Below are 23240 nucleotides of genomic sequence, written 5' to 3'. Positions count from 1 at the left end.
TAATGTTACTATGCCACAGTACAATTTCATAAAGCACCCCACACATTGTAACTTTTGATGATGGGACAAGAAGAAAATGATGTTCCAAGATTATATTGTCAATTGAGGGGAACCAAATTTATTTCACTGGACACTATTAAATAACATAAATTCAGTGTTTATGATGTTCAGTCCCAATACCTTCATGGGAGGTAGATGTAATTTGTAAACCTTTAAGCCCCCCGGGGGATGAACATGTAAAACCGGGAGCATTGGCAGTGGTACATGCTCACCAACAGATAACTGCAATTCTTAACGTGACAATAAAATTGCATTTGTGGCCAGTTCTTGCTCCAGCTGGGATTCTTCCTGCAGTTGGGCTGCGTGGGTAGGTCAACACCTGGTGTCCAAGACTACCTCGTAAAATTTAGCAGCGGGACATTTTTTATTCATTTGTAGAATGTGGGCATTGTTGGCTGTGCCAATATTTATTGCCTATCCCTAGTTGCCCTTGAGAAGATGGTCGTGAGCTGCTTTTTGAACTGCTGCAGTCCATGTGCAGTAGGTAGCCTGCAATGGAAGTAAGTTCCAGAATTTTAACTCAGGACTATGTAGGTGTCTCCTGTCTGGACACAGTGTCTATCGGAGGCTTTCTCAACATCCTCCTCCCATTTCCCCTCTCTCTCTGCTCTGTCCACACGAGTATCTGACAATCTTTTAGTCCCCTGCTAGCCTAATCCAGGTGAGGTCACAGTTACATCTTATTCAGGGCTCCATCCATGGCATTGTCTCTTTAGTACTTCATGCAATCACATCAGTTCTCCTGGTGCATCTTGATAGATTTCAAAAGGTGAGCTTTCCTCTCAGATGTAGGAAGAGGTTCCCTCTCAAACTCAAGAGCCACTAAATAGCTGTGGAGTGAATCAGCCAAGTACTGTCAAGCTCCCCCCTCAGCTTTTATGTTCAGCTATCATTACTATTGAATTTTTAAAAAAACATTCATTATTGATGGGAAAATTATGTTTATACCAAAACTACCATTAGTTTTCAGAAACCAAAAGAGAAAATGCTGGAAAATCTCAGCAGGCCTGGCAGCATCTCTAAGGAGAGAAAAGAGCTGACATTTCAAGTCTAACTGACCCTTTTACATTTATGGGATTAGAGACTGAAGCATTTCACCTGGTACTGATGTACTGATATAGTGAGAGGAAATCACAGGTCCTCCACTCCTTTTCAATATTTAGATACTCTGCTGAAAGTGCACAAGAGGACCATGAATAAAGAGAGGACCACGTTTTGTTTTGATGGCCCCTAGTGTTAGTTTTTTTTTTAAATTAACTTTCACATCCTGGGGTAATTTTGATTAAATCCACTTGGCCAATGGACTCTGTGGCAGTGGATTTCCATCCAATTAAGCAGAGCAAGGCTTAATCTGGGTTGTTGCCGGTGCCACGTGACAGAGAGGCAAAGAATAGGGAGAGAGTGCAGTTGAACGCGTGGCTGCAAGGATGGTGTAGGAGGGAGGGCTTCAGATATTTGGACAATTGGACTGCATTCTGGGGAAGGTGGGACCTGTATAAACAGGATGGGTTGCACCTGAACCAGAAGGGCACCAATATCCTGGGGGGTATGTTTGCTAGCACTCTTCGGGGGCGGTTTAAACTAATTTGGCAGGGGGATGGGATCCGGACTTGTAGTCCAGCAAGTAAGCTAGCTGTGTGTCAGGATGCCCAAGACTGTAGGGAGGCTGTGGAGAAGGTAGCACTGACAGGGACTACTTGCGGACACAGAGATGGGCTCAAGTGCGTATACTTCAACGCAAGGAGTATCAGAAATAAGGTGGGTGAACTTAAGGCGTGGATCGGTACCTGGGACTACGATGTTGTGGCCATCACGGAAACATGGATAGATGAGGGACAGGAATGGCTGTTGGAGGTTCCTGGTTACAGATGTTTCAGTAAGATTAGGGAGGGTGGTAAAAAAGGAGGGGGGGTGGCATTGCTAATTAGAAATGGTATAACGGCTGCAGAAAGGAAGTTTGAGGGGGATCTGCCTCTGGAGGTAGTATGGGCTGAAGTCAAAAATAGGAAAGGTGCAGTCACCTTGTTGGGTGTTTATTATAGGCCCCCCAATAGCAGCAGAGATGTGGAGAAACAGATTGGGAAACAGATTTTGGAAAGGTGCAGAAGCCACAGGGTCGTAGTCATGGGCGACTTCAACTTCCCAAATATTGATTGGAAGCTCTTTAGATCAAGTAGATTGGATGGGGCGGTGTTTGTGCAGTGTGTCCAGGAAGCTTTTCTAACGCAGTATGTAGAGTGTCCAACCAGAGGGGAGGCCATATTGGATTTGGTACTCGGTAATGAACCGGGACAAGTGGTGGGCTTGTTAGTGGGTGAACATTTTGGTGATGGTGACCACAATTCTGTGACTTTCACCTTGGTTATGGAGAGAGATAGGTGCGCACAACAAGGAAGTTTTTACAATTGGGGGAAGGGAAATTACGATGCTGTAAGACAGGATTGGAGGAGCATACGTTGGGAGCATAGGCTGTCAGGGAAGGATGTGGTGGAAATGTGGAACTTTTTCAAGGAGCAGATACGACGTGTCCTTGATATGTATGTACCGATCAGGCAGGAAAGAAATGGTCGTGTGAGGGAGCCTTGGTTGACGAGGGAGGTTGAATGTCTAGTAAAGAGGAAGAAGGAGGCTTACATAAGGTTGAGGAAACAGGGTTCAGACAGAGCAGTGGAGGGATACAGGATAGCCAGAAGGGACCTGAAGAAAGGGATTAGGAGAGCTAAGAGAGGGCATGAAAAATCCTTGGCGGATAGGATCAAGGATAACCCCAAGGCATTCTTTGCGTATGTGAGAAACCTGAGAATGACGAGAACGAGGGTAGGTCCGATCAAGGACAGTAGTGGGAGACTGTGTATTGAGTCGGAAGAGATAGGAGAGGTCTTGAACAAGTACTTCTCTTCAGTATTTACGAACGAGAGGGACAGTATTGTTGAAGAGGAGAGTGTGAAACGGACTGATAAGCTAGAAGAGATACCTGTTAGGAAGGAAGATGTGTTGGACATTTTGAACAACTTGAGGATAGACAAGTCCCCCGGGCCTGACGGGATATATCCTAGGATTATGTGGGAAGCAAGAGAGGAAATTGCAGGACCGTTGGCAATGATCTTCTCGTCTTCACTGGCAACGGGGGTGGTACCAGGGGACTGGAGAGTAGCGAATGTTGTGCTTCTGTTCAAAAAAGGGAATAGGGATAACCCCGGGAATTACGGGCCAGTTAGTCTTACTTCTGTGGTAGGCAAAGTAATGGAAAGGGTACTGAGGGATAGGATTTACGAGTATCTGGAAAGACACTGCTTGATTAGGGACAGCCAGCACGGATTTGTGAAGGGTAGGTCTTGCCTTACAAGTCTTATTGAATTCTTCGAGGAGGTGACCAAGCATGTGGATGAGGGTAGAGCAGTGGATGTAGTGTACATGGATTTTAGTAAGGCATTTGATAAGGTTCCCCATGGTAGGCTTATGCGGAAAGTCAGGAGGCATGGGATAGAGGGAAATTTGGCCAATTGGATAGAAAACTGGCTAACCGGTCGAAGTCAGAGAGTGGTGGTAGATGGTAAATATTCAGCCTGGAGCCCAGTTACAAGTGGAGTTCCGCAGGGATCAGTTCTGGGTCCTCTGCTGTTTGTAATTTTTATTAATGACTTAGATGAGGGAGTCGAAGGGTGGGTCAGTAAATTTGCAGATGATACGAAGATAGGTGGAGTTGTGGACAGTGAGGAGGGCTGTTGTCGGCTGCAGAGGGACTTAGATATGATGCAGAGCTGGGCTGAGGAGTGGCAGATGGAGTTCAACCCTGCCAAGTGTGAGGTTGTCCATTTTGGAAGAACAAATAAGAATGCGGAATACAGGGTTAATGGTAGGGTTCTTAGTCAGGTGGAGGAACAGAGGGATCTTGGGGTCTATGTACATAGATCTTTGAAGGTTGCCACTCAGGTGGATAGAGTTTGTAAGAAGGCCTATGGAGTATTATCGTTCATTAGCAGAGGGATTGAATTCAAGAGTCGTGAAGTGATGTTGCAGCTGTACAGGACTTTGGTTAGGCCACAGTTGGAGTACTGTGTTCAGTTCTGGTCGCCTCACTTTAGGAAAGATGTGGAAGCTTTGGAGAGGGTGCAGAGAAGATTTACCAGGATGTTGCCTGGAATGGAGAGTAGGTCGTACGAGGATAGGTTGAGAGTTCTCGGCCTTTTCTCGTTGGAACGGCGAAGGATGAGGGGTGACTTGATAGAGGTTTATAAGATAATCAGGGGAATAGATAGAGTAGACAGTCAGAAACTTTTTCCCCAGGTACAACAGAGTGTTACAAGGGGACATAAATTTAAGGTGAAGAGTGGAAGGTATAGGGGAGATGTCAGGGGTGGGTTCTTTACCCAGAGAGTGGTGGGGGCATGGAATGCGCTGCCCGTGGGAGTGGTAGAGTCAGAATCATTGGCGACCTTTAAGCGGCATTTGGATAGGTACATGGATGGGTGCTTAATCTAGGTTAGAAGTTCGGCACAACATCGTGGGCCGAAGGGCCTGTTCTGTGCTGTATTGTTCTATGTTCTATGTTCTATGTTCTATGTTCTAATCTCTGGCAATAGAAGATGGGTCGAACTGGTGGATATTGCATCAGCAATGAGAAAAAAAAAAAGAGCGTGCTGTGACAAAAATTACTTCTCCCTTGTGTGTGATATATTCCTTAGTTTCATAGTATGGGAGTTTATGTCAACACTTCAGGCAAAAGAGAATCCTAAAAAAAACAGAACAAATGAATAGGCCAAAGCATCATAAGGTATTACTGCAGTTTCAGTTGCTTGAGGTAAATATTTTACTGGTTTCAAATATTTTTAAAAATCACCTTCTTGAATCCTTCCTTGTTGATTTTTCCATTGGATTGGTTCTTGTGAGTCAGGAAACTTTTCCTAATGACACTGTCGCAGTTCATAATACGTTGCCACAGCTCTGATTTCACCTCATTCACTGTCATCATATTGCCTCGTATAAGGTTTTCATTTCCTTGCTTTGCTAATCTGATATAAACATTTGGTACAGTTATTCATGGAAATAATTCAGCAATTAGAACGCCATGAAAACTTAGAGTAATGGAGATTGACACCACTGGTCCAATATTTATTTGAAATCAATCCAGATTTTGAGATGAATTTAAATAATAAACCATTATCATCAAGTACTGGTGAAAAGGTGAGCTTGCCTTTTTTTGTCTTGTTGTTGAAGCACATCAGTGCCAATGATTTTAGGAATGTCATGCACCCCAAGACTTTCCAGAAATTGTTGGTATGACACATGTAAGTTGTTGTTCTGTTGTTGTTGGCATAATCTGAAAGATTTAGAGACTGTTTTTCAGATATTTGTGCAACTATATTCAATCTTATATATTTTAAAAGGTGCACTTTCACAATATTCTAATGACATTAGGCCTGTTATTTACACTGTAAGCCTAACAGTTTGTGATCGAAGTACTATGAAGCTCAACCTATATTACATGACAAGTGCACTCTGCTTTGCAAAAAGAATGCTCTACTCTTAATCATCTCCTACCTAACCAACACAATCCAAACCTTCCACTTTCCACGGTGCCAAGGTGAAGAGTAATTTCATGAAAGTGTTAATTTCTACAAGTGTGCTGCTTTGTTCAATGATTTGGAAATGCAAATAAATAAACAGCTAAAATTCTATTTCAGCTTTGGAAGGGAGACATGATCTGTGCTGACTCTGCCATGACTTAAAAGCAATTTTCAATTATCTGTAGCTGGCTAGTTTCTCAACAGTCAGAGCACTTTGAGATGACTATCATGAGGATGTCAAATAAGTTTGGTAGGTTAAGTGGTTTTGCATCACTCATGCTGCACCCACAGAGGAACTAGCTAACAGGAAAATTATCACAGTGTAATGAGCACATAAATGTGACCAGAGTTTGCACAAGGTTGATTCTTTAAAAGATTTTCGTGCTTAATAAAAGCACTTATCAAATGGAGAGTCTATAAGTATAAATGAGTGTATACAAAAAGTTGATTTAAGAGGTATGAATTTGTGTCTGGAATACAAGACTTGAATTTGTGTATTACAAAGAGTAAATTCATGAATTGGACAGGTAGCGCTAAGAAAATCCCTCACATAAACTAGAGTTGTGATAGGCATCAGCACATCAAAGTATTGCATTATGATCCCAGTTAAAAGAATACCGTACAAGGTGGAAATTTGTTAGGATTTAGTTTGATAGACTATCATTGTTTAGAGAACATATAGAAGAATTAAGAGTAAAGAAAAATGGGATAGAAATCCTGGGTTAAATATGAACACAAAAAGAAGCGTTGCAATATAAACTTGAACTAAACAAGAAATAATGACTAAATAGGTACACTGAACAAGAGAAGGTTCTAAACAATTCAAGTTTGTAGTGTACACTTAAGTCGCTAAACTTAACCAATCTTAAAGTGGCATTCGCGCCCATAGGACAAATAAACTCAAGTTCTGGAAGGTGGATCCTTTTCAGTCTAAGTCTGGCTGCACAGGTCACAGCTGAGTTATACAGTAAAACCTTACCAAATACAACCCCCTGATACAACTAAAGGAATTGCTGACTTTTCGTCAAGTCCCAAGTTACCAGAGGATTGACTTTTGTTGAGTACAAAGAATGAATGCACCCTTACCAACTCCCCAACTCTCAACATGATTTGGCAACTTTATCAAAGTGAAACTTGATTTTCTGTCATTTCATTCTGATCTTGTCACTCACTCCTATTACAATTTGTGGGTTTGATGGATTTCTAGCTCTTGGAAGAATAGTTTTGAAGTGGCACAGCAGTAGTGACACCACAACCCACCAGACACACAAAGATAATCCCCTTTGGCAGGATCAAAAGTTCCTACAGAGCTACCTGACCATATCTAATTCTCGAGGAGTTTATTTTTCCTCTCTTTAAATATACACACTGAGATATTTGATTAAACACAGCAGACTAGTTGTTTGCAGACTTTAGGTCAGCTTTCTTTTTCACTGACTTATATTTTTACTGAAACCCACCCATATCCATTTAGAACACAGCTCTGCCCTCAGCAATTTTCTCCATATCAAGCACACATTTTTCTTACTTCTCAGCTAAATCAAAAGCCAAAGCAGTATTTCAAAACACAGAAAAGGCATAATAAAACAAACTCAAAAGTTTAAAAATAACTCCAATTCACCTGAAACTGAAACTAAGTGTCTTTATCAAAAATCAGCTCAGTATCAACTTCAGGGATTTTCATGGGAGTTTTCCTTCTCGGAGCTCAAGCAAGTTTTCTCACACGATTCCCCTCAGCTTGCCTCATTAGCAATGTACCATGCCTCTATGGTGCCCAACACTACTGTGCATTTACCAGAGATGAAAGTACAGATGATTGCTGGAACTTTCTGGATTTCCTGGTGCCATTTTTTAAAATGCATTTGTGCACCAAGCCAAGTGCTGTCAGTCAGCTACTGCCATTCATGCTTCCCGTGTGTAAAACTTTGCCCCAAAGCTGACTAAGAAAGGGAAATTAGCCCACTTCACCACCTCCAGGTCTTAGTTTGTGGAGTGATGCAGAGGAAGGTCATCCACTTTCCTCAGGTCTGTCAGAGGAGACAATGGCAATATGCCCTGCCTGCCTGGTCTGAAGCTGCAGTGCAGTGTCCATAGTCTGGAAAAATACTCAGCAATATCACAAGAAGCTTAAATGAGTTTCTGTGCTCTGCAAGTGGGAAGTGCTACTATCTTCTCTTTGCTACTTCACACTCATTCTCTCCGCTAATGAACCCAACTCCCAACAAGACTCTCAGTCTACTACACTCACAACAGAGGGCAACATCTTCCTTCACTCACCGTCAACCCCATTGGCATTGATCTTCCCCATGCTTTCACCCAGCCTCTTTACTTCAACGTCCATCTCCCCACTTGTACCCAAGCCTTCGGCATACAGCGCTGTCGTTCTAAACATAGTCATGCCACCGTCGCCACCCACCCCCCCCCCCAATTGATACATGGGATTGTGATTTCAATCAATAATCTCCCCACTGCTACAATAATCCTAGTCTTTCTACACTCTATTATCTCCCACCTTTATATGTCGAGTCTCTTCACTTCACAATTATTATCACCTCTGTATCCCAGCATGCTGCCTCCAATTCCCACAATTGACACCCCAGCCTCCCTCTATTAAAGCCACTGATAAAATCCAGACACTCTGGAATTAGTGTGGCCCACATTCACTTATTAATGTGGAGAGACAGACCTGACTAATGAATGATGAGACTCCTGATTGTGCTGCTCCATGATGGACTAACTGCAAATCTCCGGAGTGGTTGAATTAGACCTGCAGGTCTGACTATGGCAGGCTGTAGAGTTACAAACCCCCAGACCTTTGATCTTAAGCAACCGATTGATTGTGTCCAAGCCCCTGGACTGATATCAGATGCTGGCCTCGACTAACTGTGCTGGTACCCCTGACTGAGGGCCATCTGTAGAATTTGAGACCTGCCCACTTGGTTGAAGCACAGATAGTGTGTTTACCAGGTAGGCTGCTGGCACTCACCTTGACTGATCACTGCTAACAACCATGACATGCTGCCTGGCTGTGTGTCTGCTCTAAACACCAAGGCAAGACAGTAATAACTTTTAAGTTCTAAATGAGGCAACAACACACAAAAAGACAAGGCAACGCAAGTTACAGTTAGTATAAGCATCCAAGTAGGAGCAAAGTAAACAAGTGAGGAGTCCCAAGTTTCTACATGCTCGAACACATTAGGTGGGTGCTACGTAAAATATCTTGGCAGCAGTATTACAATGAAAGGTGTTAGCAAGCACCAAATTGCAGTATTGAAATGCAGAACTATATTTTAGGTGGGCTAAAGATGTGTTCTGATGAAGCAATGAGGCTGGAATATGACGGATGCCAACTTCTGTGGAACAGCAGCTGCAAGAATTGGAGAAATATCCTGAGATGTTGCGATTACAGTCCAAGATGGAGGCCTGGAAGAGCAAGCAGCTAATTAGATCTGCTCAATCTAGTCGACTGCATTTGCTGCTCATTATCCGGTCTCCTCTATATTGAGGAAATTAAGCATAGTCTGGGTGACTGCTTTGCAGAACATGTATGTTCTATCTGCAACAAAGACCCTGAACTTCCAGTTGCCTGCCATTTCAACACACCACTTTGTTCTCTGGCCAATATCTCTGTCTTAGGCTTGCTGCAGTGCCCCAGTGAAACTCAGTGCAAGCTGGAAGAACAGTATCTCATTTTTCCATTTGGGAACTCTATAGCCTTGTAGACCCAATATGGGGTTCAATAGTTTTAGCGTTTGAGGCACCTTCACATGTGCTTACCCCAACTCCCACACACCAGGCCTTGTTATCACGTAGTCTGCTATTACATAGCACCCAACGTTAGCCACTAATAACTATTCATTCTCCTGTTATCAATTGCTTTGTCTGTCCATCTATTCTTTTCTCTCGTTGGGCTCCCCCAGTTTACCCCCCTCCCCCAGTTTATATTCTGCAAAATAAAATCTTCCTAGCTACCATCAGTTTTGAGGAAAGGTAACTGAGCCCAAAACCTTAACTCTGATTTTCTCCACACATCCTGCCTGACCTATAGGGCCTTTCCAGCAACTTCTGTTTTTGCTTATAATTCCCAACACTGGCCATTTTTTCACTTCTTTTTCTTAAGATCTGCTGAGTACCCACTTGAAGTTTCACGTCAAGAATTCTCACCATTTAGTTTCAAACTAGGTCATGGGAAAATGCATATCAATGAGGTGAGATTCAATATTAATGGTATGCTAATATATGAAAATAGGTCTCTCTCCAGCAAAATACTCATCTCACTGTTCAATAATTGGGTACAGAATTGAACTTTTCTACCCCCAATGTTGAGAATTTCATTTCTGCCAATCTTGCTGCATTTCCCCAATTGACTCACTCTGGCTTGTGCCATTCAGGGCATGTGAAGGTTCCACCCCAAAACCTAACAGTCTAATCTGACATCTTCTTTACCATCTGTGAAATTGAGTACCTGGTCACATTCAATTCCTATTCAGACTACTGGGAGTTAGCCAAGCTCACTTCAACAACTATCAATAGGTGAAACAGTACAATGTTGAAAGCATGCTTCAACTGTCAAATCATTTCAAATATTGGAAGGAATGACAATGGTCCTCAGTTTATGAATGAAGAATTCAGAAACTTCATGAATGAATGAGAAATTTAGCACAACATATCATCTCCACACTATCCCAGACTTGGCAGATGGTGAACATTGCCAAAAAGGATAATTAAAGATCAATCCAATATAGCACAATATATACAAAACAAACAAGGAGAGCCATATTTACTGAAGGCATGTAAAGTAGTCTAGTCCACGGACTAATGTCTACTTTCTAGTAGACTACTTTTCCAAAGCTGAAAATCTACTAACTCAAAAACGGTAACAGGAGTGAGTTACAAGATCAAGATCAGATGACAGAAAATCTAAACAAAAAAATAGAAAGAACTGCAGATGCTAAAGATCAGAAACAAAAACAGAAATTGCTGGAAAAACACACCAAGTCTGGAAACATCTGTGGAGAGAAAACAATCAATGTTTCAGGCCCAGTGACCCTTCTTCAGACCAGTAAACCTAATTTCAGTTTCATAAAGTTGCCAACTCATTGTCAAAGCTATGAGGAATTGGGAAGGGAGCATTATGTACATCACACTTTGTAAAAATCAACACAATTAGTTATTTGGGACTTCCTAGAGAAGCTGCCACCTTGATTGTATATTGTGAAAGTGAACAACCAGATCAATTTTCACAATTACTGAGGAACTATGTGCGAGCATAAGAGGTACAGTTAGTAAGTTTGCAGATGAGGTATAGTGGACAGCGAAGAGGGTTACCTCAGATTACAACAGGATCTGGACCAGATGGGCTAATGGGCTGAGAAGTGGTAGATGGAGTTTAATTCAGATAAATGTGAGGTGCTGCATTTTGGAAAAACAAATCTTAACAAGACTTATACACTTAATGGTAAGGTCTTAGGGAGCGTTGCCGAACAAAGAGACCTTGGAGTGCAGGTTCATAACTCCTTGAAAGTGAAGTCGCAGGTAGATAGGATAGTGAAGAAGGCGTTTGGCATGCTTTCCTTTATTGGTCAGAGTATTGAGTACAGGAGTTGGAAGGTCATGTTGCGACTGTACAGGACATTGGTTAGGCCACTATTGGAATATTGCGTGCAATTCTGGTCTCCTTCCTATCGGAAAGATGTTGTGAAACTTGAAAGGGTTCAGAAAAGATTTACAAGGTGTTGCCAGGTTTGGAGGATTTGAGCTACAGGGAGAGGCTGAACAGGCTGGGGCTGTTTTCCTTGGAGCGTCGGAGGCTGAGGGGTGACCTTATAGAGGTTTACAAAATTATGAGGGGTATGGATAGGATAAATAGACAAAGTCTTTTCCCTGGGGTCGGGGAGTCCAGAATAGAGGGGATAGGTTTAGGGTGAGAGGGGAAAGATATAAAAGAGACCTAAGGGGCAACTTTTTCACACAGAGGGTGGTACGTGTATGGCATGAGCTTCCAGAGGACGTGGTGGAGGCTGGTACAATTGCAACATTTAAGAGGCATTGCATATGAATAGGAAGGGTTTGGAGGGATATGGGCTGGGTGCTGGCAGGTGGGACTAGATTGTGTTAGGATATCTGGTCGGCATGGACAGGTTGGACCGAAGGGGCTGTTTCCATGCTGTACATCTCTATGACTCTAACTGGAGAAGCTACTTCATTGCAGACTACCGTTGTTGAGGCAGACTTAATTAATTGAGCAAGGAACTGAAACATCAGTGCCAGAATTCAACCATTTATTGAGTCCAAGAGCTTTACAGCATGGAAGGTTTTCTAATATATGTAATGAATTCGCTGCAACACTCACTATAGCAACATTTCCAAGAACTGCAATACTAAAGAATGAGCAGTCACCAGATAATCAGCCAGATACACCTCACACAGATACCATAAAAAACTTGAATGATATCTTACAAAAATATCATTACCATTTCAAAATGGTCTGAGTATATTTAACTAATATTGCAATTACTTACTTCTCAAAGTGTTGATCAGAAATTGAGAGACAGTAGGTTTCTAGGATCTTTCGCAATTCAGCAAGGGATATTGTGCCAGTCTTTTCAGGATCACTTTTCATTAAAGCTTTTTGCATTTCTTTCCAATTTTGATTAATTTTGTTACGGAGAATATCTTCCACCTGGTTGAAATGTTGAGCATAAAATGTATGAAGACAAAAGTTTGATAGTGCTGTTAGACTCAAACCGTACCATCACATACATCATCCTTCTGAACTTCATAACTTTGATTCCTGAATTAATGTTAGTCAAAAGGTTGACACAGAGCACGTTAGTAGTTGCTTTGTTATTTTTTTGGCCTATGTTTTTATTGGGTCCACAGGAAATCCACAAAAGAAATTTGACTAGTACTTTGTGTATCTACCTGAAAAGACTAAATGGACTTTGCCTTAATGCTTCATCCTTCAATTATATAAAACTTTATTAATACCATATTAATGTTTGAGCTGAGACTGTGTGCTCAAGTTCCAAAAAAATACTGCAAAACCACAAGCTGCTAACTAGGAGGGAATTTGCCGCTTGTAATGACCCTGGATTCATAACCTTTTCCTGTGTTCCACTGCTGTCAAATAATTAGCTGCTTGTAAAATAATAAGAGTCAGGTATAGGATTTAACATATGCTTACTTCAGTAAAGATTTGTCTGCAGAATAAACTTAATGTGGGAAAGGAGCTGGGGAGCCAAACCAACTAGACTGTTGTTCAAAGGAGCCCTCAGAGACTCAATGGGATAAATGACCACCTCCATACATTATTACTCTGTAATTCTATGAAAAATATTCTAATACAGAATAAACTAGAGTCCAAATTGATTGAGACAGCAAAAAATATAGACAATGTTGATAAAAAGGAACTGTTCTGCTGGTGGAAGAGTTGATAGCCAAGATTTAAAGGTGATTGCCAAAGAGCCAATAGTGACATGAGGTCAAAGTTTTTTCCACAGTGACTGGTTAGGGTCTGGAATGTACAGCCTGGCAGTGTGGTTTTTTTTTTAGATTAGATTACTTACAGTGTGGAAACAGGCCCTTCGGCCCAACAAGTCCACACCGCCCCGCCGAAGCGTAACCCACCCATACCCCTACATCTACATTTACCCCTTACCTAACACTATGGGCAATTTAGCATGGCCAATTCACCTGACCTGCACATCTTTGGACTGTGGGAGGAAACCCACGCAGACACGGGGAGAACGTGCAAACTCCACACAGTCAGTCGCCTGAGGCGGGAATTGAACCCGGATCTCAGGCGCTGTGAGGCAGCAGTGCTAACCACTGTACCACCGTGCCGCCCACGGTGTGGTGGAGGCATGTTCAACAGATTTCTGAAGGGGGCTTAGATAAGCACAAAACAACAAACTATTTGTACAGCGACAGGAAAAAGGGAGAAAAGTGGGACTGGTGGAGTTGCGATTCTAGAGATTGGCTCAGACAAACCAACCAAAAGACTTCTTCAGTGGTACAACTTTTCAATGATTCTAAGAACTCCAATCAATTTTAGCAGCAGCAGGAGTTATCTGCCTGAAGGTAGGTCTGACACATGGTGCTACAACCTCCAACATGGGTAGGGCAACGAGGCAGACCCTGAATCTACCCCAATCAAAATAGGGACTAAACCCCATGCTATTGGCACCAATTTGATATACATCAACTATCCAGACATTACAACCAACCAGCTCCCTAAGGATTCTGAGCAGCCAAGACAACATATGCTGCTCCATGCATGTTGTAGTCCTGACCTCAGAGCTGATTTTAGGCCTTTTCATTCATGCTCTGCTTGGCCCTCGATTTATTGCTTCTACATCTGATCTGTGACTTTCCAACATCTTGACCTCTGAGCTGATACCGGTTTCGAATTGCAGTAACACAGCTGTCCTGTGAAAGTTGCTGAGTGGGTCCAAGCTTAGGTTCTGACTCATCTGCATTTCTGCGAAAGCAGTGGTTGTCAGCTTATGGCAAAAGTGTCTTCTACAAATTTGCAGTTTTAGTTTCATTCAAACATCCTATTTGTTGATGATTATGTGACATAACATCTGCATCTCACAACAAAACACAAATCTATCAAACACTTTCATGGTTACATGCTGGAACTATTTTTAGGCAATTAAATGTTCGAATGTGTGACTGACTCGCAACAAAATTTTACCCTTCTTGTTCTGAGAATTTCCTTATTAGTAAACAAAGTTTGACATGGTAAAAACAATGACTGCAGATGCTGGACATGTTCACTCAGAAATTTGACATTTGAAATCTCATTCAGTTAAATTTGTACTAGGACTTTTTAATATAAAATCACATCAATGTACAATAGCATTAAGACATATCGTCGGATCACATATCATTAAATATAAAAACATAATGGATTTTATGAAAAATTACTACATTTATATAGTCATGCCCACAGGATGTCCCAAATGTGGTCCTTTGGAAGTGTTGTGACATAGCAAATGCAGTAGCCAATTTGCACATAACTTTCCCCCATAAACATTGCAATAACAACCAAATAATCTATTTTTTGTTGCTAATTGAGGGATGAATATGGTCAGATGTCTAGACATTTGATTCTTCTTCAAAATATTGACATGTGATCTTTTATGTCTGTCAGAAAGGACTGATGGGACTGTGGTTTAACATTTCATCCAAATGACAGCATCTCCAACAATGCGACACCTCCTCAGTTGTGCTCTGGTGTGTAACCTTTTGACTCAGATCAAGTGTGCAACCAAGAAAGCCACAGCAGACACTGATGAACACAGATATTGAGACCCACATGCATAATTTGTAAAAACAAAATAATACAGTACATTTGACAAAAATAATTAGGTAGCATTAACTTACAGTCTTCCACACTGCTTCCTCAGGAGTATTTTGTTTAACTGTTGTAGTTCCATTCATATACCTTCCATTAATCTAGTCAGGAAAACAGAAAATATATAATTGTTCTGTAAACTACAGACTATATACTTATGGAATATTTCCAGAACAGCATTTTGGAGGTTTTATGATCTCAGCTGATGTTACTACGAGACAATTCAGATCCCAGACTGAAATCTGGCTTAAGTTTTTTTTTGTCTTAATGAGGTGGTCTTTCACTGAAACATAAACATGAAAATGCTGCAGCTATGCAAAAGAAATTACATAGAATAAATGAAAGAGAGTCATATGGTATGGAAACAGACCCTTCGGTCCAACTAGTCCCTGCCGACCAAGTTTCCCAAATTAAACTAGCCCCACTTTCCTGCATTTGGCCCATTTTCCCTCTAAACCTTTTCTATTCATGAACCTGTCCAAATGTCTTTTAAATGTTATCACTGCACCTGCATCTATCACTTCCTCTGGCAGTTCATTCCACATATGAACCATTCTCTGCATGGAAACGTTGCCCTTCAGGTCTCTTAAATCGTTCTCCTCTCACCTTAAACATATGCCGGCTAGTTTTGAACTCTCCTATCCTAGGGAAAAGACATTTGCTATTCAACTTATCTATGACCCCATAAACCTCTATAAAGGTCACCCTTCAACCTCTTTAGCTCCAGTGAAAAGAATCCCAGCCTATCCTTATAACGCAAACCCTCCAGTCCTGGCAGCATCCTGGTAAATCTTTTCTGACACCCTCAATTTAATAACGTCTGATTTACATATAACATTAGTTTAAAGATTCTGAAATTCACAACAAAATATATCCAATTAATTCCAACAGCACTTCTTTACAGTACTCACAGTGGACAGCATTCCCTTCTCGGTCACATCTGTGGGACTTACACAACTGAAATTGAATTTTGAGTCCTGAGAACCTGATAGTCTTTGCCCTGAGTTTTCATACAACTGAGCTTAGACTTTCTCAGCTTGCAATAATCCCTTCAGGGTTTCTGCAAAACATTTCTGGTCTGCAAATTTCAAACTAAACTCCTTATATTGGGTAACCTATTTCTTAACAGTTCTAAATTATCTCCTCTCTTTAGGAGAAACTTTTACACATCCAGTGTAAACCATAACTTCTGCTAACTGAAACCAAAAATCTTTCTTCAAGCTACGGGTATTCCCTAAATACAAAAATGAAAGCACCATTCCAGATCTTGCCAACTGGATGCATTATACTGTTTACTTTGGGACAGTTTTTATGAGTGAATAATGTAAACAAATTCCCACTAGCCCCTAAGAATGATCCCTCATACAGTGTTTTTTATTTAACAAAACATGGCTTCAGAAACCTTATAATTTAAATGTTAAACCCTTTCTCACACACAGACCAATTTCCATGTGCCATTTGTTCAAAATTGAATTTTAAAATGGTCTTTACAAATCTGACATACCTTACATGACATATTAAGAATGATAGCAGGGCAGAGAGAAGCAAACAAGGGAGGTAAGAACAGAAGGGAAGAAAGAAAGAAAGTGGTGATTATAGTTATTTAGTTGGGCAGCCATGTCTCTGTGGAAAAAAAATAACATTTTATTAAAGCTTTTATCTTGCATTGGACTCATCAGGATTTGCAAGAAATATCAATGTGAAAGGAAAACAACAAACCTACTGTATGAGAAGACAGCACTGATTGGTGGACTGTAGTTGACAGATTACCAGTAAATGGTGATTGATAGTTAACTGCCAAGCTTTGTTCAAATTTTCAACCAGGCAATTTAATTGATGAGTCAAGGTATTGTCCTGAGAATGGCAATTATCTTTTGTTTTAAGAATTTAAACAGATGCAGCATAAATAAGGGCCTGTATATTAACATGTATAGTTTCTAGCACATGCAAGTTCACCATACTTTCAGCCCAACTAAAAAGGATCAGTCAAATGAGACTCATTTCTTTGATGCCCTGGGCTTTCTACTGCCTTTCACAAACTATCTTCACAGTCTTACAAAAACACTTCTTATTTTATATTGTTATGAGGATGTAAGCTCTGAAGGATTGCAGAAAAAGGAATTCAGTTCATGTTCTGAGGACATATTTTGAAGAGGTTCTTGTTTTATCTGGTTCAATTGCAGTGGAGCCTGCTAAGTATAAGCTGATTTGTTGGGGAAACTTGCGAAGACCTAACTGAGTTGGAAAAAAGCCTGCTAAGAACAAGCTGAATTGTAGGAAAGCTGATATGAACAAGCTGCCAAGCTGATCTCTCTCATTTTTAAACAGAAAACCCTCTACATGAGTTTAGGGTGAAACCTAACTATTCTTTTGATAACATGATTGAATAAGTACCTCAAGATTACATTTCCTGAGTAAGCTGTGTCTGGAAGACTTCAGAGGTAACCATGCATAATTGACCACAGATGCTAGTGTAAAAAACAATTTCACTTTTTGGACTGTGAATAAAAATTAAAAAGGAAAAATATGCTGCTTTAAACCAGGAAACCTGTTGAAAAAGATGTTGCAGTTTTTAAAAAAATGAGTTAATGGAACCCCTGGGTTATATCTATAATGTTACCTTACTCAAATGGTTGGAGAGGACTATGTTCAGGGCAGTTTTGATTTTTTTTTCCCCAATCAGGACCAGTATTCAAGAGTGCTCAGCATAGTTACAACCTTATGGTTGGGTCCTGGGCAAGTGGTACAGCATTGCGTTTGAACATACAGAAAAAATGTTTAGCCCGCAAAAAAATAAGCACCTAATTCTCCTGTGTAAAACTCTTGGTAGCTATTCTCATTGGGTCAGGTACGTTTTGGCACCGCCCTTTTGGCGCACATTACTTTGGCGCCAATTCAGAATAAAAAAACGTCTTGTTTGGTTAAAGAAGAGAGGATGACTAACGACCCGATGTAATTTTCTCAACTAGCAAGAGTTGATAGTCAAAGCTGTAATGACCCACTGTAGATTCAAATCTCGTTTTGTAATCATTTTCTGATTTTAACAATTGTTAATAGTCATCCACTGCCTTGACGATACTTAAGCCGTTCTGTCTTCACATTGGAAAGCTGTAATACAATTTTCTTTCTATTTTCTTGTCCAGCCCATACCAGAAATGGCTGAAAACATTCTAAGCAAGAGAGACAAACCAAACTTTTTCACACGATGGTTATTTATATATGTTTGATAAATGTAGCAAAATGTAGAAATTCGTTTTTATAGTGAATAGGTTAAAAATAATGAATAAAAAAGAATTAGATTTAGTTCTTACAATGAAACGAATTTCTTACAGGCTCTACAAGACTTTTTTAAAATTCTGAATTGGTGCCAAAATAGTTTAGAGCCAAAACGGCAGGGTCAAATGATCAGCGCCAAAAGGGCGGCGCCAAATAGTCCCATTCCGTTCTCACTCACCATTGTCCTGTATACATTTCTCTGCAAAGTCTCTTGTTGAAAATCTAAATTCAGAATCTCTGAAAATATGAATCCTGAAGCAGTGAATGAAAGCCTATAATTTGGAGTATCTACAACCTTGCAGCATTAGCAAAGAATCAGAAGGAAACTGAAGAAAAACCACTCATCAACAACTATGATCCAAATTGGTGCTAGAATTGTGCTTCTGATATTTTTATTCCTTTCCCACCTGTAATATTTATGTCTTGTTTTCTCTCTTTCTGCATCTGTTTGTATAAGAAATTTTTTAAAAAGGGATAGAGATTAAGCTAAAGAACTTCAAGTTAGCAATTCACATTTATTTTTGCCATTAGTTAAAAACTGTTTGACTGCAATAAATAGTGAGTCATTTAGTTAATGAAAAGCTTAGATTGCTACTCTTTTAATCTGAATTAGACAGCTAAAAGTAGACAATCTTGTGTCTTAATCAAATTTTCACATTTGTGATAACTCCGAGAGTAGTAGGACTTGATTTCCAGCACGCTATTTCACACAGTCCTGACACCAGAATGTCAAAACAACAAACTGTGGAAAATCTTACACTCTATATGCTTGGAAGATGGCAAGCGAAACCCACTATTTAAAAAGGGAGGGTAGAGAACAAAACAGAACTACAGATCAATTGGCCTAACACCAGTAGTGGAGAAATTACTAGAGTCTGAATATTCTCCAGAATAATTGGAGAAGATTAACAGTTGTGAATAAAGACAGAGTAAAATCAAAATCTGTAGATGTTAGAAATCTGAAACAAAAAAAAAGAAATTGCTGGAGAAACTCCGCAGATCTGACAGCATCTGTGGAGAGAAAGCAGAGTCAACATTTTGGGTCCAGTGACCATTCATCAGAACCATTGACTCTGTTTCCTCTCCACAGATACTGCCTGACCTGCTGAGTTTCTCCAGCAATTTCCGTTCTTTTGTTAGACAAAGCCAGAATGGATTTATAAATCAGACTTAACAAATCCAATAGGAGCTTTTGAGTATGTAACTAGTAGATTAGATAATGCTAAAACAGTTGATGGGTGAAGCTAGCTCTTTCAACCTGCCACTATTCAGTAACAATATGAGTGGTGCTCACCACTAACAGGATGCTATCATCAAGTCAAAAACACACACTGCCTGTCATTCAAATGAATAAACTTGGAGATGAATTTCAGTGTCACTGTGATGCTAGATATGTAGGTCATACATTCCAAGAACTGATTGATTGTATCAAACAACATGTTCACAACAAACAAGGCACTGATCATATTCAACTGACCCATGCCTGCAAAACTCTCAGACCATTCTCTGGGTCATTTTTCAAGGTAATGGTTTGAACAACCAGAATTCATCTGTCTAATTTAAAATTTAAACAAAGCTTGGCAGTTAATTGTCAGTTGTAATTAATTGCTGCACTTTCCATTGCAACACCTCTATGAATCTAGGCACACTTGTCAATCAATCAATACTCTCCTCTCACAGTATGAATGTTGTTTCCCCTTTATATTAATATTTCTGATAAATTGTCCTGTGAATGCAAAGCAAAATGCTTAAAAATGGCTTTCTTCATCAATACTAAAGTGGAGATTAGTGTATGTACTCAGATTGGCAAACGCTATCTTCCAAGGAATTGTTTTGGGGACTTAATGTTTCATTCTATTTATTGACAATCTGGTAGATGCATTGGTTTCTATTGCTTTAAGTTTACAGATAACTTTAAAGTAAGTGGCATGTTAATTAGTGTAGGTGGAATCAGAAAGCTGCAGAAAGACAATGTCAGATTGAGTTAATTGTTCAAAGCTATAGCTGACTGAGCTAATGTGTGTAAGTGAAAGGTCATCACTTTGAACCTAAGAAAGATAAAGTAGACTATTTAATAATGGCAAAAAAGTATGGATTGTAGATGCATCGAACACGTTTCAGATCTGAACACACAAATCATTAAAAATTAGTAAACAGGAGCTAAAGATAATCAAAAAGCTAGTGGAAAGTTGGGCAATGTCTCATGGTTGGAAAATGTGGTGCTCCAGCATCTGCAGTCCTCACTTTCTCCAATGTCTTATGGTGGCAATTATGCTTCAGTGTATAGAATCTCAATTGAATATAGTCTTTGGTGGATACTCCAATTCAGGAAGGAGATATTGATCTTGGAGAGGATGTTTTGCAAGAATGATACTGGGGTTTAGAAGGTTAAAGTAAGAGGACTGAGAGGTGATCAGTAATATTTACACAAGTACTGGTACTTTGCATTGTGACTGTGTCAATAATTCTCTGAATTATGTAAGCTTTGTTCTGTTAGAAACTTAATGCAAAACTCTCAAATGCTGTACAGTTATTGCTTATTCCAGATACTTGATTTTAGAGAGTGTGTTTTAATGATCCAGGACTTTCAGGGATTTTGATGTAAGATTGTCAGGATTGTTATTCCTTCCCCTTTGAATCTGACTACAACTTCAAGATTAGTGGAAGTGCTGAATAACTTGGAAAATCCAGAAATTGAGTTTAGTGGTTCATTGCTGTATCACAGATACACTGTCAATCATGTGAAATCAATAACGTAAGATCAGAAAGTGCTGGAGAAACCTAGCAGCATATGTAGCAAGAGAAATGACTCTTTGGAACATATTATTCCAAATCAATTGATCTGGTGAGAACTTTCCATTTTTCTGCTCTCATACCTGACATTATAAACCTTGTTAAGAAGTTAAGTCTTGTTCAAGAAGATATAACTGGTCTTTTAACAGCAAGCTGAGTGATGACTACTGCTGAATAAGTGATCTGTCCCAAAGTAAAATGTTTATGCTTGCAAAATATTGTGAGGAATTCCGCTTAAAATGAATTATCAGATTTTTGAAAATATTTTTAAAATTTAAATTTGTGCATGATGGCACCTCTCCTACTCTAATCTATCATGCATATCCCAGTTTTACTTCATGTTTCCCAAAATTTTTAACCAGAGATTTGATTTTAGCATTTTTTTTCATTTCCTAGTTGACTGTCTGTTATGAATTACAGTATCGTTCCAGTGCAGGAGACGGCCATTTGACCTATTGTGTATGCACCGGCGCTCTGAACATTTTACCTTCATGCCAAACTCCTATCTTTTCCTTGCAACTCTGCACACTGTTTCTAGTTAAATAATCATTCCAAAACCTCAACGTCTGAATTGAGCCTGACACCACCACACTTACAGGAGAAAGTGAGGACTGCAGATGCTGGAGACCAGAGTTGAAAAATGTGGTGCTGGAAAAACACAGCAGGCCAGGCAGCATCTGAGGAGCAGGAGAATTGACGTTTCGGGCATAAGCTCTTCTTCAGGAAAGAACCACCACACTTACAGGCAGGACATTCTAGACCCTGACAACTTACTGTGTGGAAAAAGAAATTCTTACCTTGACTTTGTTTCTTTTCCAAAATACTTTAAACTGTGCTCTCTGGCTGTAAAAACAATGACTGCAGATGCTGGAAAGCAAATACTGGATTAGCGGTGCTGGAAGAGCACAGCAGTTCAGGCAGCATCCAACGAGCAGCGAAATCGACGTTTCGGGCAAAAGCCCTGATGAAGGGCTTTTGCCCGAAACGTCGATTTCACTGCTCATTGGATGCTGCCTGAACTGCTGTGCTCTTCCAGCACCACTAATCCAGTATGTGCTCTCTAGCTCTCAATCTGTTTATGAATCTAAACAGTTTCTCCCTATTCACTCTGCCCAGGTTCCTCAAGATTTTGAAAATTTCTATCAAATCTCCTCTTATCCTTCTCCTCTCCAAGAAAAACAGTCCCAACTTCTCTAATCTTTTCTCATAACTGAGTGTACAATGCCTGCACCATTCCGGTAAGCCTCTTCTGCACTCTTGCTAATATATGCACACCCTTGCCTTAGTGCAATGCCCAGAACTGTACACAACACTCTAGCAGAGGTCTAACCAGTGTCAGTATAACCGTAATTTTCATCATAATCTCCCTGCTCATCTAACTTAAACTCAAATTTATCAAGCCTAGAATACTGTATGCTTAATTTACACATGTCCTGCCACCTTCAGTGGCTTAGGTATATGTACAGTCAGGTGTCTCTGCTCCTGCACACTTTTTAGAATAGTACAATTTATTCTTTATTGGCATGAGCTGTTTGGTCAAGTTGATAATATCCCTACAGCTTAATAATGGGAATCCCCAATAAAAACGTTACAATCAATTACATGTCAAGAAAGTTTGAGTTCTTGCTACAGAGATTATGAAAACTTCCAATGTAGCTTTCTTTGCAGTCAGCAGCGACCATCCTTGTTTTGCTACTGACCACAATATCAAAGACCATTATTCTTTTTCACATGGTCTTCGTGACCTAGGGCAGGCATGATGAATATTTATGCATATTAGAAATGGAACAAGAAATCTTTAAAATGTCTTCAAATTAGGTATAATCATCCTCCATTCTCACTGGAGCATCTATCAAAAAATCTTATAAAAATTCAATAGCCTCTTCCCACAGGCCAGTGATAATGCTGAGCTTTACTGCCCTCTCCCTATTCTCCTCACACATGCACATCATTGTTCAGTTAGATCAAGATAAATAATTATAGATACCTTTTCTTCATCTGTTTCACTTAAATCCAGGATCTGATTATAGTGAACAACTCCACTATGCTCTGGGTCCAGCAACAGCATAAGATCCTTAATCTGTTTATCAGTTAGTCGTAAAGGAACACTCTGCAGAATTCGACGCAGTTCTTGTCTAGTGATTATACCTTTGTGATTCTGAGGAAAAACAGATGTTCTT

At 40.1% G+C, this 23240-nt stretch overlaps 1 protein-coding gene across 1 annotated transcript in view; it reads right to left on the bottom strand.

Moving 5' to 3' along the window:
• Positions 1–23240, bottom strand: part of efcab6 (EF-hand calcium binding domain 6) — a 116282-nt gene that overhangs the window by 60524 nt on the left and 32518 nt on the right. Inside the window, exons 13-17 of the mRNA XM_072552383.1 lie at positions 23048–23218; positions 15021–15092; positions 12149–12309; positions 5255–5380; positions 4901–5072 (exon numbers count right to left, since the gene is read on the bottom strand). Coding sequence (XP_072408484.1) covers positions 4901–5072; positions 5255–5380; positions 12149–12309; positions 15021–15092; positions 23048–23218 — 702 coding nt within the window. The remainder of the gene's footprint in view (positions 1–4900; positions 5073–5254; positions 5381–12148; positions 12310–15020; positions 15093–23047; positions 23219–23240) is intronic.

This window comes from Chiloscyllium punctatum, chromosome 32, assembly GCF_047496795.1.
Source record: "Chiloscyllium punctatum isolate Juve2018m chromosome 32, sChiPun1.3, whole genome shotgun sequence".
Classification (NCBI taxonomy): Eukaryota; Metazoa; Chordata; class Chondrichthyes; order Orectolobiformes; family Hemiscylliidae; genus Chiloscyllium; species Chiloscyllium punctatum.
Note: the sequence above shows the minus strand (reverse complement) of the source record. Positions and strands in the feature narration are given on the sequence as shown.